This window comes from Primulina huaijiensis, chromosome 14, assembly GCF_012295235.1.
Source record: "Primulina huaijiensis isolate GDHJ02 chromosome 14, ASM1229523v2, whole genome shotgun sequence".
In the NCBI taxonomy this organism is placed as follows: Eukaryota; Viridiplantae; Streptophyta; class Magnoliopsida; order Lamiales; family Gesneriaceae; genus Primulina; species Primulina huaijiensis.
In genome coordinates, this window is record NC_133319.1 from 15,659,326 (window position 1) to 15,673,966 (window position 14,641).

The window sequence follows — 14,641 nt, forward strand, 5'->3', positions numbered from 1 at the left end:
CTTCATTTCGTTGATATCCTTGAAAAAAGGGTAAAATTCAACGGGACGACCATTGTAGCAAGAGGCTGTGTCATCTACCTCGCTGTCTCCACAACCTTCTTTACTGTCTCGGCTTTGTTCGTAAACGTGCTGTAGATTAAACTTGAGGGTGTTGATCATGTTCTCATTGTACTTTGCACGTTGTTGCCAGGTATTAACCTCCAAAGCAAGCTGTTCCATTCGCAACTCAAGCTCCATGTTCTTCTTGTTGATATCTTCCACCTCAGTTTCCTTCACCCGGAGTTTCTGTAGGACCTTTTGCTCGACATATGAGAAGGTCTGCAATTGGGTTGCTTGAAACTTCTGTAAAATCTCTTGCCTCAGACGATCGCCCTATTGCCATAAGTAAACAATCATAATTTATTAATGCCAAAACCAGAGTTAAATGAATTTATCTACTATAAATGGGCTAAAATAGTAGCATAAACAGTGGACATGATTCTCAATGTCTCATACAGACTTAGTGTTGGATATCAAAGCATTTCAAAAAGCAAATGTTTTAAAGTGATTATTTGCTTATCATTGAAATGTATATTTGCTCACTTGTTTAAGATGAATGATAAATTCATCCTGGTGCGGAGTAAAAAAAAGATCATTTTTCTTAAATGATTGGAGGCTTTAGTTTTAAACTGAACAGTTTTTATTTAGAATTCAGTTCCTTTCTCAATGAAAAATTGAAAATATAATATTTATAATAATTCGTGAAGTTTAGAGTAGGAGTTATAAGAAAAATGCTTTGAGAATATTAGCAATTTGATTATAGGATTCTTCAAAAATTAATCTAATAAACCTCACTTTTACCAGAAAATCATTGAGCAAAACTAAAACTAACACGCGTAGATACATAAGCACATGAACTATATATGCCTCAATAACCAAAAATATGAGCAACCGCTGAATTGGCTTAGTCAGCAGCCCAAAGGGATTAAACCAATGGTGGCCACAGGCTTTTTACAAACCCCTCAAACACACTTTCTTCCGCCACCTCACAAGTAGGTGTCCTCACCTCACAACAGAACGGCAACTGAGATTACACAAGATAAAAATTTAAAAAATAATGATATGATTCACAGTTTTCTGACCAGGTAAGGGACAATTGTCATGCCAGAAATGTCATCCATTTTGCAAAGGTTTGGACAAACACGTGAAGTTTTGTTGCGTCAAGGCATGGTAAATAAAGTATAAGAACCTACTCTGCTTTGCTAATTTCAATGACAATCTGAAACTGGGATTTTCTATATAGCTTAAAAAGGAGTTTACATAGACGAATAAATAATAGGCACATACATTTTCCAGTATGGAATCTTTTAACGAAGTCAATGTGAACCTATAATAAATGTCACACAAGGTGAGGTGGAAGATATCACCAAGAACATGAGAAAATCAATTAAAACAAAAATGACTAACAATCGGTATTCATCATATGAACTAAGATAAGTCATAGTTATTTGAAGCACGAGAGTCGAGACACACTAAAGAGCATCAAATGGTGAAGCTTAGTTCCAAGACGCAAAGTGTGGCACACTTTTTATTAGATATCCTATAATCTACACATTCAAAGAAAATTTCATCATACACAACTCCGTGTTTTTTGCAGACTATTAAATAACAATAAAACAAATACTACTCGAGTATAAATGCTATTATCTAACATTCAGATCATTTATTTACTATCACCACATTTAAGGCGGGCTTAAGAGTGGCATAAGCATTAGACATCCAAAGCAACCCAAAGCATGGGCTTTATAGTTAAGGCGCGTACTTTATGGAATCTCTGTTTGTGTTGAGGAGCAATGACTGAGCAGACGATCTGTAACCTTAGCACAGAACTGATAGGTTTTTAAATACCATGACATTACTTGAGACTATATTTTCAACATTCATGCATAATATGTCAAAGTTGCCAATTTTCTTCCTCAAGACACTGTAAAAGACTCGCAAGGAAAAAAACAAATAAAATATAATGAGAAGCAAAAAAATTCATACAGTAATCAAATACTTAAATCACAATTGAAAAAACAAAGAGACGAATAGAGATTCTTCAGAAAAAAACTAACAACTAAATGTTAAGAGCCATTATATCCTACCTGAAGTTTAACATATCTCTCAAACTCCACATCCTGTCTCTGCAGCTCGCGTTCTATATCACCCCCAACAAGCCCAATCAAAGCCGAGTCACCCGAAGAACCCAATCGATTGTTATCCAACGAAAGCCCGAGCCCAGTTGACACCGATCGGGTTTGCAACAAATCCACGGATGATATCTGGGAGTTACTATTGTTATTATTATAATCATTACTGTTCTCCAGGAACACTTGTTCTTTGGGCCTCTATTTCTGGGGCTCAATCTCGAAATTCCACTGTAAATCGAGCCCGATTTCTTCTTGAACCGGGCCAGGAGCCAAACCTTGAACTTGAACTGAATAAAGGAGAGAAAGTGCCGTTAGGGTAGAAAAAAGCTCAAATTTCATGAACAAATAGAAGTTAGACAAATATCAGAGACAATACAGGGAGGGATGTAAGGGGGGTGGTGTTCAAGGAGAATAGGGGTGTTAAAGTAGGTCACTTGCTGCGAAATCTGACCCTCCATGCTATTGTTATACAAATCACTGCAAAAGGGAACGAAAAATAGGATTGAATCAACAGAAAATTATGTGGTGTACAACCAAAACAAAAAAGAATCTAGAAACCAGATAAAAAAAATTATAAGAAATATTGGGATTGCGTTATGGGTTAATAAAAAATATACGATCCATTTAAAATTTAATTAAATAAAAGGATTTTGACTTTTTTAAATCGAGAAAAAGAGTTGAATATGTTAGTTAGATAAGATCATTAATTAGTTCATTAATTAGTTAGTTAAATTTCACCTGGGGTCGAGCGTCTGAAGAGTGGGTCGAGGTGCTGGGTCGTGAAAACCTCGACCCACTCTTTTATTTTTATTTTATTTTATTTTTTTAAGAGATAAGAACTCACTCTTCTAATTTTTTTTATTTTATTTTTAAAATAAAAAAATGAAGAGTGAGCCACTCTTCTACTTCTATTTTTTTTATTTTTTAAAAATAAATTTTTTTTTAAAAAAAAATAAAAGTTGAAGAGTGGGTCGAGAAGAGCTCGACCCACTCTTCGACTTCAATTTTTTTTATTTTTTTAAAAAATAATTTTTTTTAAATAAAAAAAACGAAGAGTGCTCGACCCACTCTTCTAAATTTTTTTATTTTTTTATGTTTTTTAAATAAAAAAAATAAAAAAGAGTGGGTCGAGTGATAATGTTAGAGGTTTGGTTTATGGTTTAGGGTTTGGGTCGAGTTTGGGTCGAGATGGGTCGAGTGAGTAGGAAATTTTTGATATTTTTGAGTTTTGATCATTTTATAATATATAATTCACTTTATATATGATTAGAATGTAAATATATAAAAAAAAAATTATTTGTGTAAACATTAGTTATATGTTATAATTTAAGTATGTTAGTTAAAAAATTCATAACAAATAGAAGAATGTATCTCTTATTATAACAATGTGGGTTGAATTTATACTCGACTAAAAATCTTAACAAATTTTATAATTCCACTGAAATTCATAACAAATTTTATAATAATAGAACTAAAAAAATTCATAACAAATTTCATTACATATTCACTTTAATGAATGTATACCGAAGCATATGACATTAATGTTTATTGTGTATAAACATTAACAAATTTTATAATTCTACTAAAATTTTTAACAAATTTTATAATAATAGAACTAAAAAAATTCATAACAAATTTCATTACATATTCACTTTAATGTAATGAATGTATATCAAAACATATGAAATTATTGTTTATCGTATATAAACATTAACAAATTTTATAATTATACTAAAATTTTTAATAAATTTTATAATAATATGCTTCTCGACCCATCTATTACAATATATTAAAATCTATATAGATTTTACAATATATATATATATATATATAGCTTTATGGGTCGAGTATAATCTCGACCCAATTTTCTGATGAGTCGTAACCCTCGACTCAGTTTTGATTGAAATTGTTATAATCCTTAACACATAAAATTAAATTACCAAATTGAGTGTACTGCACCAAATATTCTATCTATTTTCTCATTTAAAAATTNGTTTTGATTGAAATTGTTATAATCCTTAACACATAAAATTAAATTACCAAATTGAGTGTACTGCACCAAATATTCTATCTATTTCTCATTTAAAAATGATACAATCTTCTTACAGATTTCAACGTATCTTGATCCTAAAGTTAACTTACATTCAAAAAATTGATTCTTTCCAAATTTAGCGGGAAAGTAAAACTGTAAAAAAAAAATTAAACAAAAAAATTATTAGTTGTATAAATTTAAAACAAAACAAATATTATTAATTATAAAAATTTAAAATTAATGGGTCGTGTCACGACCCATAAATCGTGAAGGAGTCGTAAAGTCTTCACGTCACGACCCCGGATGGATCGTAAAGTCACGACCCAAAGCTTCACGTGAAGCACTTGTGAAGTGCTTCACGACCCAACACTTGGGTCGTGAAGTGCTTCACAGTGAAGCACTTGTGCTTCACGTGAAGCACAAGTCTTCACGACCCAGGGTCGTGAAGCCGTGGGTCGTGACACGACTTAGGGTGAAGTTCTTCACTCTGGGTCGTGAACACTGACGAGATCCAATAAATTTCATATTTTAAAATAATTTTTTTTTGGATTTGTTGCAGAGGAATAACTTATAGATTTGTAGTTAATTATTAACTAAAAAATGAAAGGATGGAAGGTTGAGAAGAAAATAATTTTTTGTGAAGATAAAGAATGAAATGAGATCTGAAATTGAGTCAGGAAAGNAATTTAAAATTAATGGGTCGTGTCACGACCCATAAATCGTGAAGGAATCGTGAAGTCTTCACGTCACGACCCCGGATGGATCGTGAAGTCACGACCCTCTGGGTCTTGTGCTTCACGACCCAAAGCTTCACGTGAAGCACTTCACTTGTGCTTCACTGTGAAGCACTTGTAAAGTGCTTCACGACCCAACACTTGGGTCGTGAAGTGCTTCACAGTGAAGCACTTGTGCTTCACGTGAAGCACAAGTCTTCACGACCCAGGGTCGTGAAGCCGTGGGTCGTGACACGACTTAGGGTGAAGTTCTTCACTGTGAGTCGTGAACACTGACGAGATCCAATAAATTTCATATCTTAAAATAATTTTTTTTTGGATTTGTTGCAGAGGAATAACTTGTAGATTTGTAGTTAATTATTAACTAAAAAATGAAAGGATGGAAGGTTGAGAAGAAAATAATTTTTTGTGAAGATAAAGAATGAAATGAGATCTAAAATTGAGTCGAGAAAGATGAAAAAATTCAGTCGAGTAAGTTTTTTTATTTAATTAAATTATAAATTTTATTATATATAAAATTAAAATACACTAATGAAAAAATTAGTTTTTAAACAAAGAATAAAAAAGTAAATTACATTCACTCTCTTCTACTTAATAAACTCTTCCGTGACTCCCTTTTTCCTCGTTTTCCGTTTATTTTGGACCCTTCCTATCGTTTCTCCATTAACTTGCTTTCCTTGGATTCCTCTTCCTCTCGCATCCGAGGTTTGTCTGTGACTGAGAAGGAAGAATTCGCCATTTCTGACGCTGTTCCACCTGAAAAAATCTGAAAATTTTGAAAAAGATGTTCTTTTCGAACTACATAAACGAAAAGACATGGGACACCCACTAAAATGTGTAGCGAAAATCAACAAAAACCAAAGGGAAAAAAAATAGCTGGAGGAGGAAGAAAGAGTCAGATGATATATAGATGTGGAGTGAAATCTGAGCAAACAGCGGTGGGTGGATAGATCGGGATGGGGTGGGCCGATCGAGATTCTCACATTTCAGTTCATATTACGTAAGTTGAAGCAAAAGCGTCAAAAAAAATCCCAATTCGAACCCAAACCAACCCTAAAACTATAAATTCGAAACTGGATTGATCTGATATCTTCATAAAACTCGAGCTAAACCAACTTCATCGATGATCATACACAATTAAATTTTTTTAAATTAGCACTAATAAATAAACAAATATCAAAATGTACACAAATTTTAGAATCATAAAATAATATATCCTCAAAATGATTTGCTCACAAGAATATCACAATGTTCTAGTTTCAAAATAAGGGATAATACCCATTTTCATCCTTTTCGTTAACCGATTTTCCCATTTCAGTCCCTCATGATTTTTGACTGCTTAAATAATCCTTCATGTTTTCAAAATATTCCCGAATTGGTCCCTACCGTTATCCTGACGTTAAGATTACGTTGACTCATATCACGTGCCACTCACATGATCATTTGTTTATGAAGGCAGTCAGTCGAGTATTTCTTTTCAAAATTACTCCCCCACCTGTACAAGAACCCTAATCCCCAAATCAAACGATGGAAGGAAAGGGAATGTCGAACTCGAAGAAAATGTAGCAATTCCAGATTCATTGATTCCATTACAACATCTGCCATGGTAAAGGCTTTTAATTATTTTCCATGATTTTGTTGTAGCTTCTCGATTACTATGTTCGTAGTATTCGTATTTTGTGAACTTTTATGTAATTTTGAAATGGAATATGTATGTATATACTGTATGTCAACATTTTCAAATTTAAATTCGAAGGTGGTTTATCAATATTTTGGTAAATTGTTAGGATAATGATGGGGACCAACTCGAAGGTGGTTTATCAAAAATTTTAGGATATTTGTTAGGATATTTTTCTAATTTCGAAGGTGGTTTATCAAAATTTTTGAACAGAGTAGTAGCATTATTATTTTATTACAAATTTAGTTTGTATTGTGTAACTTTCTCTGTGATTTGCTTACGTGATTTTCATGTTCACTTTATGAATTTTTTTTTTAATTTTGAAATTTCTTATTTAATGTAGAGGAAAACATATGTTGTATTCGTTGGACGAAAACCCGGTGTTTACGAGAATTGGGAGGAGGCTCAACTTCAAGTGAATAAATACAGTGGAGCTTCTCACAAATCCTATTGGAGTAGAGAAGAGGCACTGAAATCTTTTGATGAGTACATGAAAAAAAATCTGGTGGAGCTACTACTTTTAACTCTGACGAGGAAAAATGTTCAAGTTCAACATGTGATGCAAGTTCGAGCGGAAAACCGAAAGAGTATGAAAGAATAGCCCACTTAGTGGAGGCTCAAATGGAATTAGAACGTGAGAATCGAAAAAATGCATTGAAAATGGAAGAGTTGTCTAAAGAGATCAAAGAAATACTACAGTCCCTACACCTTGGTGAAGATAAATAGAGTTGTTGTTGCTTCTGTTGGTGGCGCAGCTAGTGAGGCACATCTAGTGATGCATGTGTTTGTATCATTTTCGATTATCCTGCTCTTGTGTAAACACTGAAGTTTCTTTTATGTATTATGGGATTTGAATTAACAATGCAACAATCTGTCTTCAACAATGACTTGAGTAAGATGTATAATATTCATCTTGTGTTTGCAACTGTGATTGTTAATTATTTGTGTCCAAATTTTAGATGTATGAGTACCAGCACTATTACGAATAGCAGTGTCAATTCAAATGCCAGCACAACCAGCACCATTAAAATGCTGGATCAGTACAACCAGCACCATTAAGAGATTTCCCAATTCAAATACCAGCAGCATTAAAATGAAGAGATTTTCAAAACTACAACATTTACTTCCACAACCATTAAAATCCAACAAAAAATAAATAACATGTCCACAACCACTACTTCCATAAAATGTAGAATCCAACAAAACAAGATAACATGTCATCAACCACTAGTTCCAAAACCATCCAAGATTTTGATGATGATCCAGTACTTTCAAGATTTTGATGATGATCCAGTACCCTTTTTCTTTGCGGCATCTTTCATTAAACGAGATCCATTTGATTCTGTCGGTGTTTTTTTCCTTTGATCATCCAATGAAGCTCTCAAACTAGACACAGTTACGAAGTTCCTTCCGCCTTTCACAATAACATGTGTTTGTTTGTTGAGTACTTTATCGACCTGAAAAAAAGATAAATAAACTCAAACATATCCAACTCACGAAAATAAATGTAAAAGGTTTTTTTGCACTTACATTAACTGATGAGATTCTGTTAGAGCTGCCAGTAATTGTTACTCCACTTGCTCGTTGTCGTACTACCTGAAAATAAATATTTAAATCCAAAAACTTTTACATAAATTATTGTCACTTAAAATAAACATAAATACACAAGAAGTAGTTTATAACCTGTAATTTTTTCCTTTTTTTGAATGCTGCTTCAGCACGTTCAACAGTTTAGTGGAAATGAATCTTTCGCTTTCATCTGACGTTGTGTTGCCTTGTCCAGTCGCAACAAACTCGGCTTCATTGCATGTTTGTGGTGCAGATTCAATGTCACCTATGAAATGCTCAATATTATTTAGATAAAAATTAAAATACGAAACTTCAATATCATAAAAGTAACTCCAGAACATCACCTATATCCATTTCATTGTAATTTTGCGGTGCTTGAATTTGACCTCTGTCCATTTCATTGTTTTCTTGTGTTGGCTTTTCTAAACCACTTGCTTTAGTTATATTGCAACTCTTTTGATTGTGTCCAAACCCACCACATGTCCGACACTTGTTGTTTCGTTTCACACCTTTCAACTTTGATTGTCTTGAAGCAGGAACTTCATCAGGTTGTCGCCTTCTCAACTTAGCTGGCCTACCAACTTTTTCTTTATAGATTGGTGGTAATGGAGGAGTTAACTGGCATTCAGGCCACAGGGCTGGTCCATTAATGGGCATGATGAAGCGCGAGTAACACTGCTTGTATTTCAAAACACTGTAAAAACGATGTACATAAGCCTCGGGGTTCTCTTGCTTACACCAAATAGCACAAACAGCATGTTCACATGGAATTCCAGTCAAATCCCATTTCCTACAACTGCAAGTCATCCTACACAGGTCAACAAAGTGCTGCTGGTGTAATCCTGTGATCTGAAAATGTGTCTCATCAGCCATCAAAGGACTAAACACAGCTGCTTCCTTGCTATTCTTTGCCAACACAACTTTAATTTTTGGACACATCATTCACACATGTTGTTAAGAAGTATATCACATTTTGGAATCGTGCTGAAGTATGCCTTGGACTAGTGTTGTTCAGGTTTTTTGCTCAAGCAGATATAGGCATCATGATTGATCTTCTTCAAGTCTTCCATCCGCCTTTTGAACTCTTGAACTCTTGTTGCCCTAGCCGTAGCCCAAAGAGCATTTTTAATCCCCACACCTCTGAAACCATCGTGTTTCATGTTGGTGTATAGATGCCTAACACAAAATCTATTTTCGGCATTTGGAAACAAATTCTCAAAGGCAGGAATCAAGCTTTTTTGCTTATCAGACATGAAGGTCCAACCATCTTCATTCTCAAAGCCAATATCGTTATTCAACAACTGCAGAAACCACATCCAACTATCCTTTGTCTCTCCTTCCACCAATGCATAAGCAATAGGAAAACTGTTGTTATTTGGATCTAGGCCAACTGCTGTCAACAACTGCCCACCAATATTGGTTTTCAAAAAACATCCATCCACTCCAACCACAGGTCTACAAGACTCCTTAAAACCTTGTTTACAGGCCGAGAAGCACACATACAGCCTCTGAAATCTTGGCGCATCATCTCCATCAGTCAGTTTCAGAATCACAGATGCACCTTCATCGGACCTTCTCAGTTCAGCACAGTAATTTCTTATTTGGCTAAATTGTTCCGCTATGCTGCCATCAACTAGCTTTAATGCTTTTTTCCGACCCAAATAAGCTTGTTTATATGTGAGGGATACATTCAAAGTAGATTTAACCTCTTCTCGGAACTCTTTGGTACCTAACTTAGGATTTGATTTCAATTTACTCATAAAAGTTTCACCTAACCAGCTTGACTTGATGTTTTTGTTCTTAACATTCCAATAGCAGTTTTTGTGCTCAGGTTTAAATGTCTTTATCTACCAGCAACTGTCCTTATTCACTGGTGACACATGAATAACCCATTCACATCTTTCATTTTTGCACACACCTCGAAGCCTACTTTTATCATTATTGACAAAGTTCACTACCATCCCTCGTCTGATACAATGACTTTCTATAGCAAACATTGCCTCTTTTTTTGAATTAAATATCATACCAAGCTTCAAATCAGGATTCTCAGAGTAGGCATACATTTCGAATTTTTGTGAATCTTCCTCTTGAGAATCAAATGCACTCTCTAACTCATCACTTTCTGCACAATCATCATCTCTTTCATCACCTTGCATTCTCTCAAACAAATCATTGGAAATATCACCATCAATGACTATAATTTCCCCTTCTCCCCTAATATTATCATCTTCATCGAAATCAAACTCACTATCATAAAATTCTGCCTCATCTTCATCAGTGATTCCAACCCTTGTTTTCGGTTCAACTTCTTTTGGTTTCTCTAAAACACCAGATGCATCTATCTCATTTATTGAAACAAATTCATCATGTTCAATATAAATTTCCACTTCAAAGTTTTTGGGGACGTGGTTCCTAATTTGAACCACATCAGCATCACTTTCCAAAGATCTACCATTGTTTAAAGATTTACCGATTTTGTGCCAAAATCTGAACTTATCTTTCTCCACGCATCCTACTTGCTCAGCATAACCCCAAAGTTCAATCAAGCCTATCTTATCCATATCCACAAAATCAAAGTATTCAGTACTCCCACCTTTGTACATTTTCCTCTTGCGATTGCTGTCCGTTGAACCATTGTAGTACAATTTAATTGTAACAAGAGTGGGTTCTCGCATCCAGCCTAAAATGCATAAGAGTAACATAAGTAAATGTGATAAATCTCAAAACATTTATCCTCAAAGTCAGCACATTAAATAAGAGAAACATTACCATAATTCGGGGTGAATTCAAGAGACTTTTAGCCATTACCGACTTCCACTTTAGCAAATATACCAAACTGTAATTTCAAAAAAGAAACCGGTGGTGTTTCTTCGAGTTCGCCCTTCCCTTTCTTCGAGTTCGCCTTTCCCTTCCTTCATACGTCTAATTTGGGGATTAGGGTATTTGTAGAGTTTGGGAGTAAAAGGTAAAGGAGTCAACGTTAATCTTAACGTCAGGATAACGGTAGGGACCAATTCGGGAATATTTTGAAAACATGAAGGATTATTTAAGCAGTCAAAAATCACGAGGGACTGAAATGGGAAAAGCGGTTAACGAAAAGGACGAAAATGGGTATTATCCCAGTTTCAAAATAAAGGGAAAACGAGGAAAATGGAACTGTTGGAAGTATTTATTAAAAAAAAAGGAGGGAATATAATTTATTTATTTTTATCTTTTTTTAAAATTTGTTTAAAAACTAATTTTTTTCATTAGTATATTTAATTTTTTATTTTAATTTTATATATAATAAAATTTATAATTTAATTAAATAAAAATTTACACGACCCAATCTCACTCAACTCAACCCAATCCACATCTCACTCCATTCTTCCTAATCTTCACAAAATATCTTTTTTTCTCAATCCTCCTTACCATCCATTGTAATTTTGTTTGGTTTCTGGATAACAATGAGTTTACAAGGTATTCGTCTGAAAGAAATCGAACGAGAGAACCACGTATTGGTAAGAAATCAAATTTTTATTTTGAATTTTACTGGGTCGAACCCGACCTATGAATTTGATTGAGATGTTTTTCGTTCGCATCTAGATCGACCAACTCGACCCAAGAGAGTGGGTCGAGGTGTGAAGAGTTCGACCCAGCACCTGGACCCACTTGGGTCGAGCTCTTCACACCCGGTGTGAAGAGCTCGAGGTCGTGAAGAGCTCGACCCAGATGGGTCGAGCTCGACCCACCTCGACCTAATTTTTTAAATGAACACTGTTTAATTTTAATTTTGACAACTAAGAACATTTTTGTTTTTTTTTTACAGATTTACTTCCCCACTAAACTTGGAAGGAATCAATTCTTTGAATGTAATTAAATTTAAGATCAAAATATGTTAAGATTTGTAAGCAGATTATATCATTTCTGAATGAGAAAGAAATATAATATTTGGTCCAGCATACACAATTCGGTAATTTAATTATATGTGCTAAGGATTATAACAATTCAAATAAATTGTTATGGCTTTTGATGAGTAGACAAACTTATGACAGTTGATGTAATGAATTTGGATGATATATCGTAAACGACCTTTACAATTTTCATTGTTAGAGTATTGTTTCCTAACGGGGCTAAAATTATTCAAAATTTTATCCTGTGATACCTGATGAAGATGAATTTAGGTGAAGGCATTTTGGTGGAAGAGACAATATAGGTTTGGAGGATTTCATAGTTAGAATGGATGGTACGAGAATGACTTAAGGGAAGAAATAGACGTAGAGAAGTTGAAATTGGCCAGTCTTTTTGTTCTTGGCAGGTGTTTTGTTCTCGGACATTGGGTTTTGTTAAAAATTTTACCTAACATTAAGAAGATCACAATCATGGATTCAGATAGCAGCATAGATAAGTCGGGCAAGACATTGCTTAAACTTATTAACCCTTTGTCGCTTATGCTTTCACATATGTTGGGTGTTAGTGATGCTTCTAAAAGATGAAGCATAGTTACGCCAGATAATTTTCCTACTCAAAAAATCAGGTTAAATTTTTTTATTTTAAAAATTATTATTTCATTATGGTTTAGTGTATGTCAATGTACATTTTATGTTTTTTTTATTGCAGCAGTGAATGTGGAGTTTACTGTTTAACGACAGTAGCTTATACCATGTTCAGATAAAATGCCTATCAATTGAACGATGAGAAGATTGAGGAATTTGGCATTGTTGTTGTTGTTGTATTTGGGATAAATTATTGTAATTGGATTAAAACAATTATATGGTATTTTATATTGATTTAGAGTTGAATTTATGTGATCCATTTAAGAAGTTTTTATTAGAGTTTTGTAGTTTCAATATACTCAATCTATTTTAAACAATAAAAACAATTCATTGGACCGAGAATGGGGTCATGTGGGTCGAGCCACACAAAATCTCNAGAAGATTGAGGAATTTGGCATTGTTGTTGTTGTTGTATTTGGGATAAATTATTGTAATTGGATTAAAACAATTATATGGTATTTTATATTGATTTAGAGTTGAATTTATGTGATCCATTTAAGAAGTTTTGATTAGAGTTTTTTAGTTTCAATATACTCAATCTATTTTAAACAATAAAAACAATTCATTGGGCCGAGAATGGGGTCATGTGGGTCGAGCCACACAAAATCTCTTTGGCTCGACCCACACGACCCAATTTGAGGTTTTGGGTCGAGCCTAACAGATTTTGGGTTGAGACAGGCTCGACCCATCGACCATTGAGGTGGCTCGACCCACTCGACCTCGTCATGAAGACTCGACCCACGCTCAGTGCACGAGTAATATGGAGGCTCGACTTATTGAGATACATTAAACATTCAGTTCATATGGCTCGAGATACATTAAACATTCAGTCAAGTGAACATGTAATGAAATTTTTTATGAATTTTTTAGGTTCTATTGTTATGAAATTTGTTAAGAATTTTAGTGGAATTATGAAATTTGTTAAGAATTTTAGTCGAGTAAAAATTCAACTCACATTGCTAGATCAAAAGAATACATTATTTACTATTGTTATGAATTTTTTAACTAACATACGTAAATTATAATATATAACTCATATTAAAATATTTACACAAATAATTTTTTTATNCAGTCAAGTGAACATGTAATGAAATTTGTTATGAATTTTTTAGGTTCTATTGTTATGAAATTTGTTAAGAATTTTAGTGGAATTATGAAATTTGTTAAGAATTTTAGTCGAGTAAAAATTCAACTCACATTGCTAGATCAAAAGAATACATTATTTACTATTGTTATGAATTTTTTAACTAACATACTTAAATTATAATATATAACTCATATTAAAATATTTACAAAAATAATTTTTTTTAAACATTTACATTCTAATTATATTTAAAGTGAATTATATATTACAAATGATCAAAACTCAAAATCCCTCTACCCACTCGACCCAAATCGACCCAAACACCACCACTCAACCTACTCTCCACCCACTCGACCCAAAATCGACCCATTCACCACTCACTCGACCCAAACTTAAAAACCGACCGCAAACACATTACAATCTTGTCCACTCGACCCACACCACCCACTAAACCCAAAATCGACCCACTCGAACTAAACTTGAAAATTCACCACAAAAACATTTCATATTAATAAAATCAAATCGATTGTCTTTAAACTCAAACAAATTACATATCATTCAACCCTATCTTCTACCAAATTCCCTAATAAAAGGAAATATGTTTTGTTTTTTCTTCCACGTCTTCTCTTGATCACAGGTGGCAGTACTGACATATCATCAAGTGGCTACTCGTTCTGATTCAGAACAGGATAAATTGGCTCAGAATAGGCTAGGGACCATATCATAGCAGAATAATATTCTGAGCACAAGGAATAATTTAATACAGAAGTAACTCGCTGCAATTGCATGAGAACATGGAATCTTGTCAATATCAAACTTTCTACAGGTACATCTCTTC

General features: G+C 33.8%; 4 protein-coding genes across 5 annotated transcripts in view; all 4 read right to left on the minus strand.

Annotated features, from left to right (window-relative positions):
• The window catches only part of LOC140956809 (protein ROOT INITIATION DEFECTIVE 3-like), a 43,564-nt gene extending 41,199 nt beyond the window's left edge, over positions 1 to 2,365 (minus strand). The window contains exon 1 of one of the 2 annotated variants that reach the window (XM_073413683.1): positions 2,127 to 2,365. The gene's annotated coding sequence lies outside the window, so the exon portion shown is untranslated. Of the gene's footprint in view, positions 1 to 1,801; positions 1,941 to 2,126 lie in introns of those variants that run through there. The other variant, XM_073413681.1, reaches the window with a different exon arrangement.
• Positions 2,366 to 7,717: 5,352 nt separating this feature from the next.
• Positions 7,718 to 9,119, minus strand: LOC140956874 (uncharacterized). Its single transcript, XM_073413781.1, has 4 exons — positions 8,529 to 9,119; positions 8,299 to 8,449; positions 8,146 to 8,211; positions 7,718 to 8,072 (listed from the first exon to the last, which is right to left on the minus strand). Exons 1-3 carry the CDS (start codon positions 9,055 to 9,057, stop codon positions 8,208 to 8,210), a joined length of 684 nt encoding a protein of 227 aa, XP_073269882.1. The 5' UTR covers positions 9,058 to 9,119; the 3' UTR covers positions 7,718 to 8,072; positions 8,146 to 8,207.
• Positions 9,120 to 9,129: 10 nt separating this feature from the next.
• LOC140957599 (uncharacterized) lies at positions 9,130 to 10,976 on the minus strand. Its single transcript, XM_073414925.1, has 2 exons — positions 10,954 to 10,976; positions 9,130 to 10,864 (listed from the first exon to the last, which is right to left on the minus strand). Exon 2 carries the CDS (start codon positions 10,857 to 10,859, stop codon positions 10,032 to 10,034), a length of 828 nt encoding a protein of 275 aa, XP_073271026.1. The 5' UTR covers positions 10,860 to 10,864; positions 10,954 to 10,976; the 3' UTR covers positions 9,130 to 10,031.
• Positions 9,186 to 9,944, minus strand: LOC140958025 (uncharacterized). Its single transcript, XM_073415429.1, has one exon. It carries the CDS (start codon positions 9,942 to 9,944, stop codon positions 9,186 to 9,188), a length of 759 nt encoding a protein of 252 aa, XP_073271530.1.
• Positions 10,977 to 14,641: the final 3,665 nt, after the last annotated feature.

Bases quoted from the DNA above. Each gene is read 5' to 3' on its own strand.
- LOC140956874 (XM_073413781.1), bottom strand. From the start codon at position 9,057: ATGGCTGATGAGACACATTTTCAGATCACAGGATTACACCAGCAGCAC. The intron at 8,450-8,528 runs GTGATGTTCTGG...AGCATTTCATAG, and splicing joins TTACAATGAAATGGATATAG to GTGACATTGAATCTGCACCA.
- LOC140958025 (XM_073415429.1), bottom strand. From the start codon at position 9,944: ATGAGTAAATTGAAATCAAATCCTAAGTTAGGTACCAAAGAGTTCCGA.
- LOC140957599 (XM_073414925.1), bottom strand. From the start codon at position 10,859: ATGCGAGAACCCACTCTTGTTACAATTAAATTGTACTACAATGGTTCA.